We start from the raw sequence: 21,256 nt of genomic DNA on the forward strand, positions 1-21,256 counted from the left end.
TAAGGTCAGGAAACGAAAGAGAGGGGCAGGTGATCCAAATGACGGTTGCAAGGAAGGTGCAGGAAGCGTTTAGGCGATTGAAGAGGTCACTGAAATGTGTTTAGGGCGTAGTAATCCATCCCATATGTCGAGTAGTGATTCCCCCTTGAGAATGTCACGGGGGCCGGAGGGCGCGGGGACCACCCGATGAGAGTGTGCGGATTTCTCAGCTAGGCTGGGGCAGAAGGAAAAAAAAGGTTCCAGAACTACAGACTTAGAAGATGATAGTCTCCCTTTGAGTTACTGATTATACCAGAAAGGAAAACTTCCCTGTGACTCTTTGTCCCACTGGCTCTCCACACACACGTGACCGTGACTCAACTAGGATATTTAGGATTATCAGGATGAGAATTAGAAAAATACTGAAAATTTCATTCTACGCCAGCGTGGTCTCGTCTGGAAAGCTGTGTTTTTTTTCTGGTCGCATACTCATTTGGCATTAAAAGCATTTCAGTTACTCTTTGAGCAGCTATGTATAAATAGCAAAGCTAAGGAAATCGGTAAGTGGAGTGTGTTCGGGTTCCCATACAAAACACCATACACGTACAAACATGTTAAGCTGAGAAAGGCTGTGTTTGGCTTTTGCCCTTTCGGAACATAAGCAAAAGGGGGTTCGCCTCCTTTTTACCAAAACCTTGACGTAAAGATCAATCTGGAATTCAAGAAAAAAAATCAACACATCTGGTACAACTGAACATAGTGATTGGTAAACCTATGCAATTCTCACCGAGAGGTGATACCCACTGAAAACCGTCTTTGAAGGCATGTAGATCAGTTAGCGGAAGGCTGGGTGAGACAGGCAGTCAGGAGGTTGGGGCAGGCTCCCAGGCCCTGGAGTGCTAAGGAGCGTGCAAATGGACGGAATTGGAAACGGAATCGGTGGTGGGTGGAGGCGGCCCAGGATGTTGCACAATCAATGGGGCACTTGTGGGAGTAAAGCAGAGCGTTGTGAGGTGAGGCTGCAGACGCAGACGGGTCAAGCCATGCCTGGCCTTACAGCCTGCCTTAAGGGCTTTGGACTTGTGTTTGGATGTCCTCATAACACGTAGGTAGGTTTATAGGTCTTGACTATTAAGAGATTGACCATACCCATCCTTTTCCGTGGTGTTTTGTTTAGTATCTGATGCAGGTAAGACGGCTCCTGGGATCTGGTCGTCATTCTGTGCTCATCAGGTCCACGTACATGTTTGTCAAGCACCGCACTGGCAGTCCAGGCTAACGGCGTAGTTGGGTGATGCCTTCGATGTTTCACAGCAGTTACTGAGGACTCCTCTGGGTCATGAGACAATACTTACCATCAAGTAGGACAAGATTATGAATGATCAAGTACAGCACCTGTGGTTAGGACAGCAAACTAGGAGTTCAGAAAAGGAAAATACCAGTGTGAATTGGATTAGTTAAGGAAGGCTTCATGAAAGAATTTTTAAAATTATGTTTCATTCAATAAACGTTACTAGGTCCTCTGCCGGGCACCACAAACCTCCGGGTTGTACTAAGATTAGGGCTCTTGGAATATCATGGAATATCTTTTCCCTGAATTGATCTTGGTTTCATCCTTGACAACAGGATTTTCAGTTTAGAGCCCTGAAGAAGGTGAGAATCTTTGACTCCCCTGAGGAGTTGCCCAAGGAACGCTCGAGTCTGCTAGCCGTGTCCAACAAGTATGGCCTGGTCTTTGCTGGTGGAGCCAGTGGGTTGCAGATTTTTCCTACCAAAAATCTTCTTATTCAAAATAAACCTGGTGACGATCCCAACAAGATAAGTAAGTTACTTACTGTTTGTTGCCTAGGAGAGGGAGGGGTGTAGTGAAGGAGTCTCTTTCCCAAGAAGTCATTCTAGTATTAAAATTAAAGTGGCTGTGAATCTTCAGGTTGACCCCCAAGAAGTAGTTCTAGGCAGGAAGCCTTTCTGCTTGTTCTACATGGCTAGGCTTCAAAGTGCGCTTGTATGTTTATGGAGATGTAAAAATTGTTTCACATAGACCGTAGACCTGGTAAAGGGGTTACAGCTTCTGCTTCTGCTTTGTCTTTTTTTTTTTTTTTTTTAATCTTTTCTTAGTTGATAAAGTTCAAAGCTTACTGGTTCCTATGAAATTCCCGATACATCACTTGGCCCTGAGCTGTGATAACCTCACACTCTCCGTGTGCATGATGTCCAGTGAATACGGTTCCATTATCGCTTTCTTTGATGTTCGCACATTTTCAAATGAGGTAAGCTCCTGGCAAAGTGTAGCATCAGCATGGGACCTAAAAAATTTGTCTCATAACCTAGAAATTCTTGGTTGACTCTGGGAGTCTTTTTTTCTAGATTAAAGTAGGGGTTTAAAAAAAAGGCATTAACTGTGGGATCTTAGACCTTTGAGATAGAAAGGACTTCAAGAAATTCTTCCCTAATACCCGCCCCAAGGTGTTGTTTTTTCTCACTTACAAATGAGAGAGCCCACGCCCAGGGAGCTTTAGGTGACCTGCCCCAAGGCTGTAGAGTTCATAGTAATGTCAGAAGTTCCCATATCCCAGTCTCCGGCCTCCTCTGGCAGTGTTCTTCCATTTCTAGCAGTTTGGGAATAATATTGTCAATAATTTGAGTATTTACACTGACTATGTGCCAGGCCCTGTACTGGTGCTTTATAGGCCTTGTCCTCGTTCCTAAGTACCGTGGCCTCGCAAAGTAGATGCTGTTGTCTTCATTTTATAGATGGAGAAATAGTCCCAAAGAATTTAAACGTGCAAGGGTCCAACACCATTAAGAAGCAGAGCCAAGATTTTAATCTAGTGTTTTCCCTTTACTGATTATTTTGCATTTGTGTATTCCCCTGCTGGAAGTTCTTCCAGTGTGCTAGGATAATTGACCGCCATTTTCAAAGTTGTGTTGAAATTGTCTGTAACAAATAGATTGTTGCATAGAGCTAATTTGTTTTTGTCACAGTCGTGGGGGAAAATAAACTGTAATTTGAGAAAAAACTTGCATATTCAGTAATTTTCTTCGACTATTAAATGTCTATGTATTTATTAATTTATCAATTTATTTTTGCTCCTGGGCATCTGTTTTAAAAGGCTAAACAGCAAAAACGCCCATTTGCCTATCATAAGCTTTTGAAAGACGCAGGAGGCATGGTGATCGATATGAAGTGGAACCCCACTGTTGCCTCCATGATGGCAGTTTGTCTGGCCGATGGCAGCATTGCTGTCCTACAAATCACAGAAACAGTGAAAGTGTGTGCGACTCTCCCTTCCACGGTGGCAGTAACATCCGGTGGGTAATAAAGGCTTTCACTCCGTAACATACAATAATGGTAATCTATTTAAAAATTAATTTCTGGAAATAAAAGCAAATGGGGTTTTTTGTTGTGTCTGTTGTTATTTGGTGGAACTGGAGAGTATTCTTTATTTCCATAGTTCACGTTCTTAAAGCCAAACAGCAGACAGGATTTAACTTGAATGTGTGTAGGCGTTCTGGAGAAAGAAATATTTTGGTACGGCTAGTTTAGAACTGTGTTTTAAATTTTTTGTTTAATGTTTATTTTTGAGAGAGAGCGAGAGAGCGCGCACACACACGTGCGTGCGCGCAAGCGGGGGAGGGGCAGAGAGAGGGAGACACAGAATCTGAAGCAGGCTCCAGGCACTGAACTGTCCGCACAGAGCCCAACGTGGGGCTCGAATTTACGAACCTCAAGATCATGACCTGTCCGCCCAGAGCCCAACGTGGGGCTGGAACTCATGAACCGCGAGATCATGACCTGAGTGGAGGTCGGATGCTCAACAAACTGAGCCACTCAGCTGCCCTCGAACTGTTTTTGAGAATGATTGTTTCTGGATCCTAAAGGGTAGTGGATGGTACACTGAAAGCCATTTTGTACCTTCAGGGGCAGAGTATTACCAGTGTCAAACAGGAGTAAGAGAATGATTTCTCGATACTTGAAAACTTTTTCTGTTCTCTTTATCTAAAGACTACAGAGTTTTCTGTACCTTCCAGCTTTCTGGACAATACTCCATTGACAAAACATTTGGAACAGTCGACTTAATGGCCCAGTGGTAAATCATAATTGCCTTGTATCATCAGAATGATCTTTAAAAAAATTTTTTTAATGTTTATTTTTGAGAGACAGAGAAGACGAGCGGGGGAAGGGCAGACAGAGACACAGAATCTGAAGCAGGCTCCAGGCTCCCAGCTCTAAGCTGTCAGCACAGAGCCCGACGCGGGGTTCAGACCAATGAACCGTGAGATCATGACCTCAGCTGAAGTCGGACCCTTAACCAACTGAGCCACCCAAGGGTCCCAGTTTTTTTGTTTTTTTGTTTTTTAACTTTGTTGAGTAAAGATGATCCTAGAGTCTTCCGGGGGCTGACCAGGGAATGGAAAGTGGTGATTAAATGGCTGTTTCAGGGCAGATCTCGTTGGTTTGCTCCATTTTCTTCAGTTCTTAATTGACCGCATTTTCTTCTTTGCTCAGTGTGCTGGAGCCCCAAAGGGAAGCAGCTGGCTGTGGGGAAACAAGATGGAACCGTGGTCCAGTATCTTCCCGTAAGTTGTACTTCAGAACTGTTCGTAAGTTACCCACCTTTGGTGGCTGGTTTGGGGTCTCGGCGTTTCTTTGTCAAAATGTACTTCATGCTCGTTACGACAAATTCATCAGTACACAAGCAAGCAGGAAAGAGGGGAACTCTTCCTGTCTGTCCCATAGTCTTTCCAGAGGCATACTCTGTTTTCTTTAGCGGTAGCCTCCAGACTTTTCTGGACGCTTTTACAAATAGTCTGCGTGTAGATGCATTATCTATCTGTTGTACACACTGATGATAACACTACACAGTGTTCCCCGGCTTTACATTTCCAGTACATTCTATAAGAACGTTCCATCAAAACAATGGAAGCATTATTTATCAGCTAGCTGAGTCCCTCTTAAAGGTTCAGTTTCTCTAATTATAGAAACTAGAGAATGGATGCTCCTGTCACTCTGTCACCCCCTCCCTGTGGTCTTCCTGGGACAATATTCACAGATACTCTGCAGTATAATTGGCAAAGAATCCATATATTTTGGGTCGAGCGTGGATGGCAAGGAGGCGTTCGTAGGCAGTGCTGAGACCTGTGTTGCTGTGAATTCCTCCTTGAGATCCCTTGTCAATGGGGTGTGATGGCAGTGGATGTCTGAGTTTGAGGTTGAGGGTTTACTTCTTAGGTTATTGCAGAAAGTTGTTATCTGAAATTTGGTATATATTCTTTCAGGGCGTTAGCTTGTAAAAGGATAATAGGATTGGCTTAATTTTATGGGCTTGCTCTTTGCCTTTTTTGTTTTCAATGTAATCATTTTCAGAATCCTTTTTCTAACTCATGATCCGTGGAGCCACTTCATTCTTCGGAACGGCTGGATAGTAGTCCGCTCTGTGGACGCGCCGTAATTTACTCCCCTGTCCCGCTATAGCTGGCTGTCTGTGTCAGCGTGGGTGGCTTTGCTGCCATAGATGGTATTGCCTTGCGCATCCTCCCCCTGCGCCTGCACGCATTCTTGAGAGATTTCTGTAGGTTGGGGTGCTGGATGTAGGCATTTACTCTTCCCTGTGCTGTCTCCTGGCTGGGAACATGAAACGTAGTGGTTTCTGGGGAACATGCTGGATTTGACGGAGTTTCAGCGGCTCATGTGTGTTTCATTTGACACTCTTCCCCCCCCCCCCCCCCAATCTCTTTCAGACTTTGCAGGAGAAAAAAGTCATTCCTTGTCCTCCGTTTTATGAGTCAGATCATCCTGTCAGAGGTAACCCATCTGCTTTTCTTACGGGGCCAGCCTGTCACGAGGTGACACTATTACAGAAATGTCAGATCATGTGATGTATCTACACACCCGCCCAGGGAGGTGTTAGTGCCTCCTGCATGAATACTCTCATTATCACCGTTGGCCAGTTAAGTCAGCACAACAGCAGTCCTCTGGTAGACACCCGTGTCTCATGGTACATGATAGTAAATGGATCCTGACTTGTTACTAGGATTCTTTCAAAATTTGCCCTGATTATAATCCACCAGGAAAAAAAAAGTCCCACTTTGGGATGGATTTGGGCTTCCTGAATCTTTGTATCTGTGAATTATATCTAGTCAGTAAAATCCGGACCTTTGTCAAAACTATAGTACTCTGACTTTTTTATCCATGGGCTGTTAATTTTTTAACACGCAGGAGCTATTCCCAAAGTGAGATGCTTTATCAGAGTGTGTGTATTTCAGTTCTGGATGTGCTGTGGATCGGTACTTACGTCTTCACAATCGTCTATGCTGCTGCAGATGGGACCCTGGAAACTTCTCCAGATGTGGTGATGGCTCTCCTCCCGGTACGTTTGTGAAAGGGACATCTTTGTTCTTTGAGAGCCACAGAGGTCTTCTAGTAAAGGTTAAGGCTTGGGCTCCAGCTTCCTTTTGCTGCCAACGGTGGTACGACTTCAGGCATAAAACTTGGCACCATGGGCCGTGGGGGCCAAAATGATGGTGTCCTCTTAACAGCATAATCTACCGTTTCGTCGTAAAGTGAAGAAAATCATAAAGCTTGCTTTTGCTTACATTGTAAACTATGAGTCCTGGTAGGTGTTAACCTGATAAAGGTATTTGATTGATTGATTGATTGTCAAGTTAGCTAACATAAGTGTGGTCTTGGCTTCAGGAGCAGCTGACAAAGATATTTTAGAAAAGCAAGAAAATACCTTGATTTTTAAAATTCTCCCACTTGTTTATACTTAACCAGATGTTTATCAGATGCCTGCAGGGTGCTAGGCACTGCTCTAAAGCTGAGAATACCGTGGTGACTGAGGCAGAGTCCTTGCTTTTGTGGGTCTTAGATTTCTTTTTTTTTTTTTTAATTTTTTTTTTTTAATGTTTATTTATTTTTGAGACAGAGAGAGACAGAACATGAACGGGGGAGGGGCAGAGAGAGAGGGAGACACAGAATCGGAAGCAGGCTCCAGGCTCCGAGCCATCAGCCCAGAGCCCGACGCGGGGCTCGAACTCATGGACCGCGAGATCGTGACCTGAGCTGAAGTCGGACGCCCAACCGACTGAACCACCCAGGCGCCCCAAGGGTCTTCTATTTCTAACGAGTGTGCTAGTCATAGTAAAGAAGTGCAGGTCAGGGAATGATAAGGGTGAAGGAGGGAACAGCGAAGGGTTCGCGCGGATAATGACAGGGCTGCAGTTCAACTGGGTGCTCGAGGAAGGCCTCTGAGGAGGAGCCCTTTGAGCGAGAATGGAATGACTTCAGGGAGTGAGTCATTTTGAAAACCGGGAAGAACATTAATAACAAGATCTACAAAATGTGACTACGTTGCGGGGACATTTAAAAAAAGACAAATGAGGCAGCGCATATACTTCCCAATCAGTACTGGTTTTCAAAGTCCATAAAAACATTTAAAACTACATAAATAAATGTCTAAATATAACAGAAGTGGGAGTTGCATTAGTTCTCTTTCGCAGCCTTGTTTTAGTGGTAAATCGTAAGCATCTTTTGAAGTCCTTGAATACCATCTATATTTGGCTTTTCGGACAGATGATTTATTTAGCTCTTCTTCCGCTCCTGGATCCTCAGGTGGTTTTCAGTTTTCCCGTTTTAAGGAATACCACGATATGTCCTTTGGTGTACATTTTATGTGATTGTGTTTATCTTGTAGGATAAATGCCTGGAAGTGAATTTGGTTCAGTGATATATGCTCTTGTTGCTAAGGTTTTGAAAACATTGCCAAAGGATCTTCTAGAAAAGCTACAGCAGTTTCCATTCCTGCCACCAGCGTGACTCCCCGTTGCCCCAGATGAAGTCCTTATTTGAAGAGCCCGTTAAGATGTTCTGTTCCCAGGGAGAATATCAGCTCTGGCATTTATTGATTCTTGGGTTCCATGTCCTGGGCTAGAAGCTTGATATGTGTCATTTTGTTTCACACTTAAAACCGCCTTTCATGGCAGTGAAGTGAGTTCCACAGGCCCACTACGTGCATAAGAAAACGGTATCAGAGAGGCTGCGGGATCTGTCCGTGCCTGGCCCACAACCGGAAAGTGACAGAACAGCGTATATACAGTTCGGTTCAGTGGCCACCATTCCCGTGCCTTGAACTACTCCACTCTGCCTTTATATCGTGCCTGTGGACTTGGACATAGATTTTTGGGTGAATTTTTTCATAAAACTTAAATGGTTTTGTTTTTTGCGATCCTTAACTGTGTAGAATGAAAGAAAAAGTGCACATGGGATTTTTTTTTTCTCCTTTTGTTTCTGGTAGAAAAAAGAAGAAAAGCACCCAGAGATATTTGTGAACTTTATGGAGCCCTGCTATGGTAGCTGCACGGAGAGGAAACACCATTACTACCTCAGTTACATTGAAGAATGGTGAGCCGAGAGCCCGAGAAGGGTTCCTCCTCTCTCTGTCGGGTCCCACCTGAACCACTTGGTTGCAACGTTGAAACTCTTTTCTGTCGGAAAGGAGAATGGAGAGTCGAGGTGCCCCACACATATTTTCCTCTGATGCTGGATAATGTCTCTCTGACTCCTGTTTCCCCAATCTTGAATTATCTCCATCGAATACTCACTGATCCTAAAAGTCCCGTTTTCTCAATAACCCCGCTGATGACTTGACAATGATACTGATATGTAAGGAACATATTAAAAATTCCCCTCAGAGCAAAGGGCTTCCTCTTGAAAGGTAGATAGCTTGAAGCAAAGCTTCTGTCCGGAATTTCACCAGATTATTCTGTTCACAGGGCGATAGATTTATTGGAAATTCTGACGTGATTTTGTCATGTCTCTCGGAAATGGTCAGGCAGTTGGCCGGCTCTCCAGGGCTTTATCTGGTGAACTAAGAAGTTAAGCTTTGTATCTAAAATCTTCTCCCCTCTCTTCAGCCACGTAGGAAACCTCACCTTCCTCCTTGACGTCTTGAGGAAGTCCTTATGGACGCTACCTCAGGCTCAAGTCGGGTTAGAACTGTTGCTGTGTTTTAGTTTAATGGCCTTCCGCTTTTATTCTTCCAAGGGATTTAGTGCTGGCAGCATCCGCAGCTTCAACAGAAGTCAGTATCCTTGCTCGACAAACAGATCAGGTAAATTTCACTCTCTTGTCGCTGCTCCGTGATACTTTTCTGAGAAAGACTCCGGAGGGAGTTAAAACTATGGTGAAGGTTTAGACGAAGCCACGTCCCTTTGAATGAGTTCCTGGGTGACAGCAAAGCTGACGCTTCGCTGATGTGACTGAGCGCCTCGGGCCAGGTGGCTGAGATGTCACAATGGACACATGTGGGTTTCAGACTCCACTGTCAGCCAAAGCCCTTCTGTCCTTTCTGGGTCCACTCTTGATCTGTGGAAACATACGATGAGGTCTGCTGTCAACGGGAGCACGCCTGGATGTAGAAGGTTTTTCTGCCTTGTTTTGTTTTATCACCTTTATTTTTTCGCTCTTGCTTGAACCTGCCCCTTCATTCAGTCAGCTATAACCCATCCTTGATTAATGGAGAGAAACATGCAGATCATACCAAATTGTGACTCATCAGGAATATTTTGTTTCACTTTGGGGCCGCCTAGGTGGCTCAGTCGGTAAGCTTCCGATTTCTACCAATTTCGGCTCAGCTTACGATCTTGTGGCGTGGGGAGGGGCATGGGTTCGAGCCCCGCATCGAGCCGTGCGTGGGGCTCTGTGCTGACAGCTTAGAGGCTGGAGCCCGCTTCAGATTCTGTGTGTCCGTGTTTCCCTCTCTTTCTGCCCCTCCCTTGCTGTGTTCTGTCTCTCAAAAAAATACATTTTTAAAAGTTTTTAAAAAGGGAGGCACCTGGGAGGCTCAATCGTTTGAACGTCCAACTTCGGCTCAGGTCCTGGTCTCACCATTCAGGAGTTCGAGCCCCGTGTCGGGCTCTGGGCAGAAGAAGGCTCAGAGCCGGGAGCCTGCTTCGGAATCTGTGTCTCCCTCTCTCTCTGCCCCTCCCCCACTCACGCTTTCTCTCTTTTTCTCTCTCTCTCTTTCTCTCTCAAAAATTAGTAAACATTAAAAAATTAAATTAAAAAAAAAGAAATATGTTGTTTCACTTTGAACAACCACCAGAAAGCTAAAAGCGCCCGTGCAAGTAAGTGCCCACCTCCTTTCTTGCACTTTGTCCTCCTTGCAGACGAACGAGGTGGGCTGAGGTGGTTGTGACGCCATCCGAAACTGTGGTGGGTTACGCGGAGTCACCACAGAGGAGATGTGCTGAGACAGAAAAGTTTTCTTGAAACTGGTGCCTGGAATTTTAAAGAAAAACTTTTGTTTTTAAGTTTGATTCATTTATTTTGAGAGAGAGCGCATGAGCAGGGGAGGGGCAGAGAGAGGGAGAGAGAATCCCAAGCAAGCTCTGCACGGTCAGTGCAGAGCCCAACACAGGGCTTGAACCCATGAACTGCGAGATCATGACCTGAGCCGAAATCAAGAGGTGGACGCTTAACCGACTGAGCCACCCAGGCATCCTGAACCTTGAGTTGAAAAATGTCTCGTGCACCCCACACACAGATACATATTTCTCGCCAACCGGTCAGTATTTACCCATCATTGTCCACATGGCCAGGTGGTCCAGTGCGTGGCTCTCGTGGCGTCTAGGGTGGGCCACTTGGGGGTCACAGGCTGAATGCAGCAGCCTCCTCTGAAGTCTTTGATCGATTTCAGTGACAATTTCTTAATATCATGATTTTATGTCCCAACACCCTTTAAATATACTTATATTTTTGTTTCTTATCAAGACAGTTTATGTACGTGGTTAAAAAATCAAATTCTAGAAAAGGGTTTATAAATGAAAAAAGTCACCCCTGCCCTACCCTGTCCTTATCCAGTCCTGTTTAGAGGACTTTTTTTTTTTTTTGACTTGTAGCATGTTTTTCTTTTAAAAGCTAACCTCCTTATCCCTAAGTAATACTCTGCCTTATCACTAGGTAGTGATTATTAATTTTAGACCTTCTTGGGTGTTGTGGCAGGTGAGGATATAGCTCACTTGAGGCCCTGAAATCTTTGTCCTTCCCTTACTAGGGTTACAGTCCTATTGTAGTTTCTTCTGTTGGCTGGCTCTGCAACTATAAGTAACATTTTTTTACCTTCATTTCTCATGACATCACTATACACGGTGAAGTTCTCTGACCTTCCGCTTTGTGGGAGGAATACCTTCTCCCCAACCCTTGCGTTCAGCACACCTTCCCCCACTCCTGCCTTCCAGCTCTTGGCATTCTGTGGCTCGTCTTTTGTAAAATCAAAATTGGTATTGTTTGCATTCAGTTCCGTAGTGATTATCAAGTCTTCTTTATTTTGAAATTTTTTAAGTTTATCTTGCGAGAGAGAGAGGGAGAGCATGAGTGGGCGAGAGGCAGAAAGAGGAAGAGAGAGAATCCCAAGCAGGCTCCACACAGTCAGTGCAGTACCTGATGCCAGGCTCAAACTCGCAAACTGTGAGGTCACGACCCGAGCCAAAACCAAGAGTCGGACGCTTGACCGACTGAGCCACGCAGCCGCCCCAAGTCTTCTTTATTTTGTGTGTAGATTGTTTTTCAAAGTTGACGTCAATTTTGTTTACATTATTATGAATGTGACTGTTACTCTCACCATTGCAAAGTCATGGAGTACGACTGTGTTCCCTTTCCTCCACAGCTTTTTGCTTTTCTGTTATTCATGGAGCATTATTATTCCCCTTTGATTCATGCTGCCCAGTTTGGGTCAACACTGAAAGTTAGACAAATGTGATTTTTAAAAATCAGAAGTCATTTATTGGCAGGAATACAGCCCACTCAGGCGGACAGGAGCAACAGGGCAGTTTATGGGAAAGACGTAGTGGTTTCTCAAGGACCCCAAAGGCAGGAAGGGGGACCAGTGTGAGGAAGTGATGCCGCGATCTGGGAAGACAGGAACTAAGGGGGCTTCTGTCTCCGTGGATGAGCAAGCATAGAGCATGTGGCCAGCTTTATTAGCCGCCTTGCGGAAGACCGCAGTAGCCATCAACTGGAGGTCCTGGTCCTGGTCCCACATTTCCAGGGGCAGCTGCTGACTGGTTGGTGCAGGTATGAGATTCACCCACCATATTTAGGAATCTACCTAGTTGGGTTGGACGGTACCTCGGAAAGTGTTGATGATAGCGGTTATTTATTCCCGAGGCAGAGACTTGGTATACCAGGGGCAGATAGGTTGATTTGGAATATTAACCCCTCACTTGCTAGGACGTTCATGGCTTTTAGACCATCTTCCCAGATTTCTGACTCTAGTCAACAAAGAAATCGAAACCGAGAGTTTTTTTTTTCCCTTCTCTTCTATTTGAACAATGGTAGGAGAACCAACGCAGAGCTCTTACCAACACAGCATTTTCACCTTCTGCTTCTTTCTTCCAGGTTAATTGGGAATCTTGGCTCCTGGAGGATTCTAGTCGAGCTGAACTGCCTGTAACAGACAAGAGTGATGACTCACTACCCATGGGAGTTGCCATAGACTATACTAACCAAGTGGAAATCACCATCAGTAAGTGTGGTCTGATGTAGTTTAGTTTCTGATCACGGTTGATATTTAAATCCCATTCTATGGGTTCGTGACAGAATCTACGCTGCAGGGCACTTTTAACTTCTGGTAGCCCATTTCCGCTTGAATGATACAGAGTGTTTGGTGATGACACTAGCCTAACTTGACGGACACTCTTTGACGAGTCAGACTGTGTGTGTGTGTGTGTGTGTGTGTGTGCGTGTGTGCGCGCGCGCGCTTCAAACCATAGCAGCGCTTGGTTTGAAGACACATATTAGAATGGACACCTCAAGCACTTGGCTTCCAAATCGGGCCTGAGTATGTGCTCTGAGTATGTCTTCTCCCCGGCTGAAGCGTGGCAGAGCTCCTGTGCTGCGAAATGTGCAAGGGCAGTGGAAGACCTGAGTTCCTCTCCTTTCCCTAGTCGGGTTATTTGGTCTTACTAGCTCATTTACTTTGATTCTTTTCCAGTCTTCACTGACAAACCGTATGCTTATGACTCAACTGTGAATGAACATACAGTAGTTTGACTCCCCTTTCTGCGTCCTTCTGTGTGTTTTCCGATGTCTGTAGTCTGTCACTTTTCTGCTAGATCAGCCCCTTCCTAGAGATGCCGGTCTCGGGCAGGGGAATATCGTGAACACTGAGACACGCTTGTAAAGCTCGCGGGAGCCTAGGGACAGTCGCGGCTGCCACGGGACTGCCAGAACTGCCCTGCAGGGTCCAGCAGGGTAGGGGCGGTCAATAATGACAGTAGCTCTCTTTAATGAGTTGGTGCCTGAGAGACTGTTCAGATATGAATCGGAACACGGGGGCTTGAGCTTTACTGTTGGGATGAGTCTGTTCAGCCCCTTCTTGCTCGGGGCGGTCTTTTCCTTCCCGCCCAGGCCCTTCATGACTTGGCTCTTTTTTTCACTTCTGTTTTCTTTCTTAACAGATGACGAGAAGACTCTCCCTCCTGCTCCAGTTCTTATGTTGCTTTCAACAGATGGTGTGCTTTGTCCATTTTATATGATCAATCAAAATCCTGGGGTTAGGTCCCTCATCAAGACGCCAGAGCGGCTCTCAGTAGAAGGAGAGCGACAGCCTAAGTCGTCAGGTGCGTGCCTCTTCCTGCGCTGGAAGTTGGGGAGTACCGTGGGCTTGTTCTGGACTATTCCCAAGGGTAAAAACTGTGTGGGGATGTGTAATGGTCCTGTTCATCCACTCGTTCTGTCTTCATGAGGCAGGGACTGACTTTTCCTTGAACACATGCGCATTCTTGCTTCCCCTTGCCCACAAGCTTTAGTCTCTGACCTTGACTTTGGTGAAAGGGAAGCTCAGCCCAATGGATCCCATCAGGTCATTTAGCAACAATATCCTGTTATAGCGCCCTGTGTTATAGGTCTCAACCCTAAAGACGTTCGTCCGAGGGATTAAATATGTGATTGTGCATGCAGTGGCTGTCACGTAACTGTTACTGGTGTTGCATTTGTTGACAGCTAGTGGAATATATTGTGAAAAAGTGCTATATGCTTTATGATTTCTTTCTTATGAGAAAAAAAACATATATACATACGTATTTAGGGAAAATACTAGAAAAGTGTATATTAAAATCTAAATAATGGTTTTTATCTGGGTGGTGGGAACATAGGATTTTGTTTTCTTTTTGTTCATATTTAATTTTCGTTAGGTTCCCCCCCCCTCCCCCCGCTTTGAAAATATTACTTAAGTAGTATACGTTTATTGGCAAAAAATTAGAAAATACAAAATCACTTAAGAGTTCCTCAGACAGGGGCTCCTGGGTGGCTCAGTCGGGCGGCCAACTACAGCTCAGGTCATGATCTCGCAGTCTGTGAGTTCGAGCCCTGCATGGGGCTCTGCGCTGACAGTTCAGAGCCTGGAGCCTGCTTCTGATTCTGTGTCTCCCTCTCTCTCTGCCCCTTCCTTGCTTGCTCTCTCTTTCTCTGTCTCTCTCAAAAATAATAAACATTAAAAAAAAAAAAAAAAGAAAAAGAGTTCCTCAGACATGGGGGTGCCTGGGTGGCCCAGTTGGTTAAGCATCCAGTTCCAGCCCCACATCGGGCTCTGTGTTGATAGCTCAGAGTCTGGGGTCTGCTTTGGATTCCGTGTCTTCCTCTCTCTGCCCCTCCCTCGCTCACACTCTTTCAAAAACAAACATTAAAAAAAAGAACAGAGTCCCTCAGACATCAAACAATAGCCGTAGTCTGCATTTTGGTGCATATTCTTCATGTATGTAAATGCACGTATATAAACACTAATATGTATTTTCAGCTTTTTCACAGTGACAGTGTATCACATGTGAGAACGAAGTGTAAAACTTTTTAAAGGGGGAGTGTTTCATATTGTCGAATTTCACCACTCTTCCCTTTGAATTCTGTGAATATATAACTTTCAAGACTTCTCTGGCTAAAGAAGTGCATAGTGTGATCAATTCTCTATCTAAGAAAAACCGTGTTGACCAGTCGGGGTGGATAAGGTGGACAGTGTATTTTCTTGCTGCTTCCCGATGCAGAGTGAGTTGTTCATAAACAGAACCACTCAAGACACTTGGACTCCTGTCACTTGGCAGTGAGTCCCCAAGTAGTAAACCAGGTCACCACACATAGACTATGATAGCAGGGGACCTCATTGTTTATAGTGTGTGTGCTCTTTGAGTGTTTTTTGGGTTTTTTTTAAGCTTATCTGTTTATCTTGAGAGAGAGAGAATGCCCATGCACGAACCAGCAGGGGAGGGGCAGCGAGAGAGAAAGAGAGAATCCCAAGCAGGCTCCGCACTATCAGCACAGAGCCCCATGCAGGGCTCGAACTCATGAACTGTGGGGGGTCATGACCCGAGTCAAAATCAAGAGTTGGACACTTAACAGACTGAGGTACCCAGGCACCCTTGAGTGGGTTTTGCCTGAAGTGCTCATGAGTACCACAGGCTACCTACACTTAGTTGTGCGGGCTGTTGACAGGCAGTGCACCCTGGGAAGTTGGGAGCCTGCAGGGTGACAGTTCAGTTGTGAAGGGCTTCGCTACTAGCCCATTAAACCCCCGAGCACAAGCAGAGGCCAGTTTTACTGTTCACCTTTCCTAGAGAAAGCCCCCGCTTCCATCCCGCTTGGTCCAGAGGGGACAGCCAGAGGAGTGGAAGAGGGCCATCGAAGGGGGAGAGAGTGGCCTGCAGCTGTCGCTGAAGCCTAGGTGGCGGGTGCAGAAGGCATTAACGGTTCCGTCCATTTCCACTCTGCCGCTCCGCGGATGCTGGGTTGAATGATCAGAAATGCACGAGGGTTTTCATGTGCTCGGTTCTGTTTTCAGGGAGAACAGTGCCTCTGGTGTCTTTCGGGCCTGGCACGTACTTTTCACGTAGGTCTACTGAACGTGCACGGAAGCGATGAACAACGTATACGTTTGTGTCTTCAAAGAAGCTTGCAGTTGCCAATTCCGTCTTTATTGTGTGAAGTAGTAACAGAATAAATTTGTTTGCATTATGCTTCCGCTAAAGTGACAATTTCCTGGGGTCTTCGTTTTGACGTAGTGAAGATAAATTAATTGCCATCTCAGTTTGGAAGAATCAAGACCCATTAATATAAACGTGTGGGCAGTAAATATTGCTTTCTTACTTACCGAGTTGTTTAATTTGGCAGTTTAGTGTGTTACTTTATAGAAAGTTTGGAAAACAGAAAAAGATTTAAACCTGTCTTCTCTTCTAGTGTTTTTTCATAAACATCTTTCTTTGTAGTTGTAAAATATCATATACATCGTTAGTGTGTAGATTTTTAATTTAAGTTGTGTTTCCTACATTCTTAATCTTTGTGATTCTTTGAAAAGTGACTGCTTACTCGTCCATTGGACATCTTTTACCATTTGTGTAAAAAGACATTAAATGTCTTTTTCATATTTTAGGTTATTTTTGTAGGCTTTATTCTTAGAAGTGGGTGAATGAGTCCATTTTTTATGATTTTTGAGACATAATGCTAAAGTGTTTTCTAAAAGATTGTGCTCAGTTAGGTACCTAGAGATAAAGGTTTCAGGTTTATTTTACCCTTCCAAACATAGGGGATTGTACATATTTAAATCTTGATCATTTAGAGAACAATCAAAAATAGGCCTCATTTACATTTGCATTTCTTTGATTAGGCAGATTGATCAGTCATGTACTATTTTGCGAATTAGGTTCCTGGATTATATCAGAGTCTTGAAATTTCTTTATCACAATTTGTATGAGCTTTTTAAAAAATATAAAACATTGTCGTTTGCTACAGATTTTTTGTTTAGTTACCTTTTAGTTATGTAACTGTCTTTAGACAGGCAAATATATATATATTTTTAAGTTTACTCATTTATTTTGTGAGAGAGAGGGAGAGAGAGAGAGAGTGAGCAAGCAGGGGTGGGGCAGAGAGAGAGACAGAATCCCAGGAAGGCTCTGTGCTGGGCTTGAACCCATAGACCACGATATCATGACCTGAGTTGAGCCTAGATCAAGAGTTGGATGCTTAACCGACTGAGACACTTAGGTGCCCCTAGGCAGTCAAATCCTAATCTTTTCCTTTGTGGGTTTTTTTTGTTTGTTTGTTGTTGTTTTTGTTTTTGTGCGGTCATTTCTAAATTATAAGTTGTTAGGCTGTCAGTAATTTTTCTGACTTTTTGCCTCCTTGGTTTTGAAATGTACATATACGTGTGTTTATATATGTAGATATCTTTAATTTATCTGGACTTGCTTTTAGGGACTATTATGAAGTGGGAGTGGAAGTCTGACTTAAAGTTTTCTCCTAATTGTTGATGAAATGCTGCAGAATAGTTTGTTTTTCACTGTAACATTAAGAGATGCATTTCCCTTGCTCTGGGATTCAGCTGGGTGTCCATGAAGTCCTGTTAATCTAATGCCTTTCCTTGTTTCCTTTTTCTTTCAAAGTTGGGTTTTTGTTTTGTTTTGTTTTTTTTAATTTACTGGTTTTTTAAAAAAATAATTTTTTTTTTCAACGTTTATTTATTTTGGGACAGAGAGAGACAGAGCATGAACGGGGGAGGGGCAGAGAGAGAGGGAGACACAGAATCGGAAACAGGCTCCGGGCTCTGAGCCATCAGCCCAGAGCCCGACGCGGGGCTCGATCTCCTGGACCGTGAGATCGTGACCTGGCTGAAGTCGGACGCTTAACCGACTGCGCCACCCAGGCGCCCCACCTGTTTTTTTTTTAAAGTTTGTTTATTTACTTGGGGGGGTTAGAAAGAGAGGGGGAGAAAGAATTCCAAGCAGGCTCCACCCCCAGGGCGGGGCCCAACATGGGGCTCAGTCTCATGACTGTGAGATCATGACCTGAGCTGAAATCAAGAGTCTAACTCTTAACTGACTGAGCCCCCCAGACAACCCCCCTTCAAAGTTTTGTTCATCTGCCCATGTGGAAAATTTGTTACGGAAAGTCTGTCAACCCCACTTTTCTCTCTCTCTTTTTTTTTCCTCTTGAACTAGGACAGTTGTCTCCGACTTCATTCTGCCACGAGCCCTGTCATGTAGACTTCCATTATTTTGGTGCTAATTTCTCTCTTCCTTTTTCTCCATTTTGTTCACTGCAGGGAGTACCCCCACTACTCCAACCTCCTCTCAAGCCCCGCAGAAGCTCGACGCTCCCGCCCCTGCGGCCCCAGTCTCTGGTCCACCTCCATCGCTGGCCACTCCCCCTTCCACCTTCTCTTTGCCTTCTGTCGGAGCCCCTACTGTGTTCTCCTTTGGTTCTTCGTCCCTGAAGCCGTCTGGTTCTGCCACAGGGGAGCCCCCTCCGTATTCCAGTGGTTCTGGCACATCTACCTTCTCTTTTGCTCCTCCTTCTCAAGCCTCCGTAGCGTCCACCCCTGTGGCCTCTCCCATGGTGCCGTCCGCCAGCACGTTCTCCTTTGGATCATCGGGTTTTAAGCCCACCCTGGAAAGCACACCGATGCCAAGTGCGTCTGCTCCAAACATAGGAATGAAGCCCTCCTTCCCATCCTCGGCCTCTGCAGTCAAGGTCAACCTTAGTGAGAAGTAAGTAGCGCTTGAAGAAAGAGTGGTTCTGCTGGAGCGTGCGTGGAAATATCACGTGTTAGTCACTGGAAATAGTCACTGTGAGTGGAGTAACGAATAGATTTCCTCTTTTTTCCTGTCTTCCAAAGTAATACTTGCAAATGGTAAAAATTGAGACAACGTAAAAGGTTTGCATTTAATCGGGGGACGGAGTCCAGAAGAGTCTCTTAGAATTTCTTGTTTTTAAGTTATTAGAGGTTTATATTTAAGTGATCGTTTTTGCTTTTTTCAGATTTAAAATGGAAGAGATAGTCCTTATTTTGTAAAATGAGGCAATAAGGAACATACACCCTGTGCGGGGAATGAATCTCTTGTAGCCCTTTGCCCCTGTGTCCGCCCTTCACTCTCTGAACGGCTTTCTGACAGCCACCACAGTAAGCTGTGAAGTTGTACACACATCAGGTGACTCTCCTGCATGACAGACCCCGGGGGGCTTCTCATTGTTCTTCGAGGACTGTCCAGACTCCTTAGCATGATCCTTCACTTTCCTCTCCATGTACGTCCCCCCCACCCAGCTCACTCCTGTCCTGTTATTTAACTTTGTCTCTGGCTGCGTTCTCCCCACTGGAACGCAAAGCCCCTTGATGAAAGTGATCCCTTGTTCCTCGTAACGCTCCCAGCCCTCCCCCACTCATCTCTGCTACCTCTTGTCGCCATGGACGCGGTGCTGGCTGTGACCGCCGCTGCTGCCATTGTCACTGTTGATATCAAGTCACCACACAGCCACCTCACCCTAACAGTTGCCTGGTATTCCATTTTGTCGCTGTACCGTGAATTATATGGCCGGTCATCTGATGCTGGACGTTTAGATTGTTGACAGACTTTGCCCTGTGGGTAAAGCTTAATTTTCCATTCCCGTAAGCATCCGAAAGACCGTGATCTCCTTTGTCTTTTTCACTCCCCAGAGGAGGTGATCGCCCAAAGCGAGTTCTCGGTGATTTCCTTGGGAGAAGGAGAATACCAGCCTCTCCTAATAATGGAGTCCCAGCCTGTCTTTTTTTGCTTCGCTTGATGGAATAGAAGATCAGTATTTCATGTCCCGATAAACTTCATTTCTCCTTCATTTTAACTACTACTTATTTTCACAACGCAGAGTACTAACCGCTATATGATCATGGCGCGCCACCAGCCCGGTGACAACTACTGCTTATTTTCATTGACTAGTTTGCTCCTGAATACACAGAAGATCATTGGTTCCTTGGAGCGATCCCCTTTTATAAGAAATAGCCAAACATTGGGGCGCCTGGGTGGCTCAGTTGGTTAAGCGTCCGACTTCGCTCACGTCATGATCTCACAGTTTGTGAGTTTGAGCCCCGCGTCGGGCTCTGTGCTGACAGCTCAGAGCCTGGAGCCTGCTTCAGAGTCTGTGTCTCCCTCTCTCTCTGCCCCTCCCCTGATCACACTCTGTCTCTCAAACATAAATAAACATTAAAAAAAAAAAAAAAAAAAAAGAGCCGAACACTTGTGTTTCACAGAGGCAAAAGCATAGGGATGGTAAGTTGTCCCTCGGTAGCATTGCTCAGGACCAGTGTGAAGGGGCCTCAGTGCAGGCCCTCCTCATGCAGTCGGACCGCCGTTTCAGGTTCACTGCCGTGGCTCCCTCCAGCCCTGCCATCGGCTCCCAGGCTGCACCTGCGACGCTGTCGTTCCCCTCTGCCTCCAAGCCGGCTGCTTCCGGACCTCTCAGCCACCCCACGCCCCTCTCGGCATCCAGCTCCGTGTCGTCAAAGTCCTCGGTCTCTCCCTCGGCATCAGGTATGATTTTAAGGAAATCAGCCCTGAATTCTTAACCTTTGCCTGTTTCAGTTGTTAGGAATCCTAGCTCATGTAGTCAGACCGGATTATTTTTTCTTGCTTCCTGTATCTCACGCTAATGTGCTGTGACGCCCGTACTCCAGGGAGGATTGCAGTGGCCTCGACGCTGCCACGCTCGGCCCTCTGACCTTTCTCATGGAGCCAAGTGTACTTGGCGATTCAGAGGCGGCGTCTCGTTGCGTGGCATCTGTCCTCCCGTGCAGCCTGCCCGATGCAAAGGGCAGTTACGGAACAATTCGTGGAGCTGGCGTGAAAGAGGAAAAGCCTGTGGTGGCTGTGAAGCTTATCGCCCCTGATGACTGTCTTTGGGTTTTCATACCCAGCCCTACTGTAAGCACGTTTACTGAGCGCAGGTTGTAAGTGGTGATAGTTACCATAACCAAGTTGAATCCAAGTGCGTGGTAAAACTCCATGAACAGACGTGCCTGGCCTTTCTTTTTTTCTTTCATCCTGCAGAAAGGTTGCATAAATTGTGTAATGAAAACTGGGCCCTTCGCCAAGGCAACGCTTGGTAACGTTTTGCACCGTTTGCTTTGTGTCTTTATTTTTTAACATGTATTTTTTTCCTAAGACGTTGGAGAGTTGTTGGAGAGTTCTTTGCAGGCCCTTCACCCCTGAACACGTTAAGCGTGTATCTCTCAAATACAAGGGTACCTGGTACATTAGCACACTCAGGAAATTGAACAATAATCTGATTGGTAGCCCACATTGACCTTTCCGTGGTTGTCCCAATAGTGTTCTTTAGGGCTTTTTTCTCTCCATTCAAGGAGATTTTCTGTTCTAGTTTTTTCTCTTTAGTGTTAGTGTCACACGTTTCTTTGTCCTGTTCCTCTTTCTTAGCATTGATGTTCGTGAAGAGGTCAGGCCAATAGTTAGGGAGCTGGCCCTCAAT

General features: G+C 45.4%; 1 protein-coding gene across 5 annotated transcripts in view; it reads left to right on the top strand.

The window, feature by feature from the left end:
• NUP214 (nucleoporin 214) overlaps nucleotides 1-21,256 on the top strand; it is a 95,578-nt gene that overhangs the window by 760 nt on the left and 73,562 nt on the right. For all 5 annotated transcript variants that reach the window (XM_047828927.1, XM_047828929.1, XM_047828931.1 and 2 more), the window contains exons 2-13: nucleotides 1,606-1,801; nucleotides 2,098-2,249; nucleotides 3,093-3,291; nucleotides 4,490-4,560; nucleotides 5,722-5,785; nucleotides 6,247-6,350; nucleotides 8,277-8,383; nucleotides 9,026-9,092; nucleotides 12,380-12,506; nucleotides 13,441-13,602; nucleotides 18,066-18,510; nucleotides 20,132-20,304. In XM_047828927.1, coding sequence (XP_047684883.1) covers nucleotides 1,606-1,801; nucleotides 2,098-2,249; nucleotides 3,093-3,291; nucleotides 4,490-4,560; nucleotides 5,722-5,785; nucleotides 6,247-6,350; nucleotides 8,277-8,383; nucleotides 9,026-9,092; nucleotides 12,380-12,506; nucleotides 13,441-13,602; nucleotides 18,066-18,510; nucleotides 20,132-20,304 — 1,867 coding nt within the window. The remainder of the gene's footprint in view (nucleotides 1-1,605; nucleotides 1,802-2,097; nucleotides 2,250-3,092; nucleotides 3,292-4,489; nucleotides 4,561-5,721; nucleotides 5,786-6,246; nucleotides 6,351-8,276; nucleotides 8,384-9,025; nucleotides 9,093-12,379; nucleotides 12,507-13,440; nucleotides 13,603-18,065; nucleotides 18,511-20,131; nucleotides 20,305-21,256) is intronic.

Source organism: Prionailurus viverrinus, chromosome D4 (genome assembly GCF_022837055.1).
Source record: "Prionailurus viverrinus isolate Anna chromosome D4, UM_Priviv_1.0, whole genome shotgun sequence".
Lineage (NCBI taxonomy): Eukaryota > Metazoa > Chordata > Mammalia > Carnivora > Felidae > Prionailurus > Prionailurus viverrinus.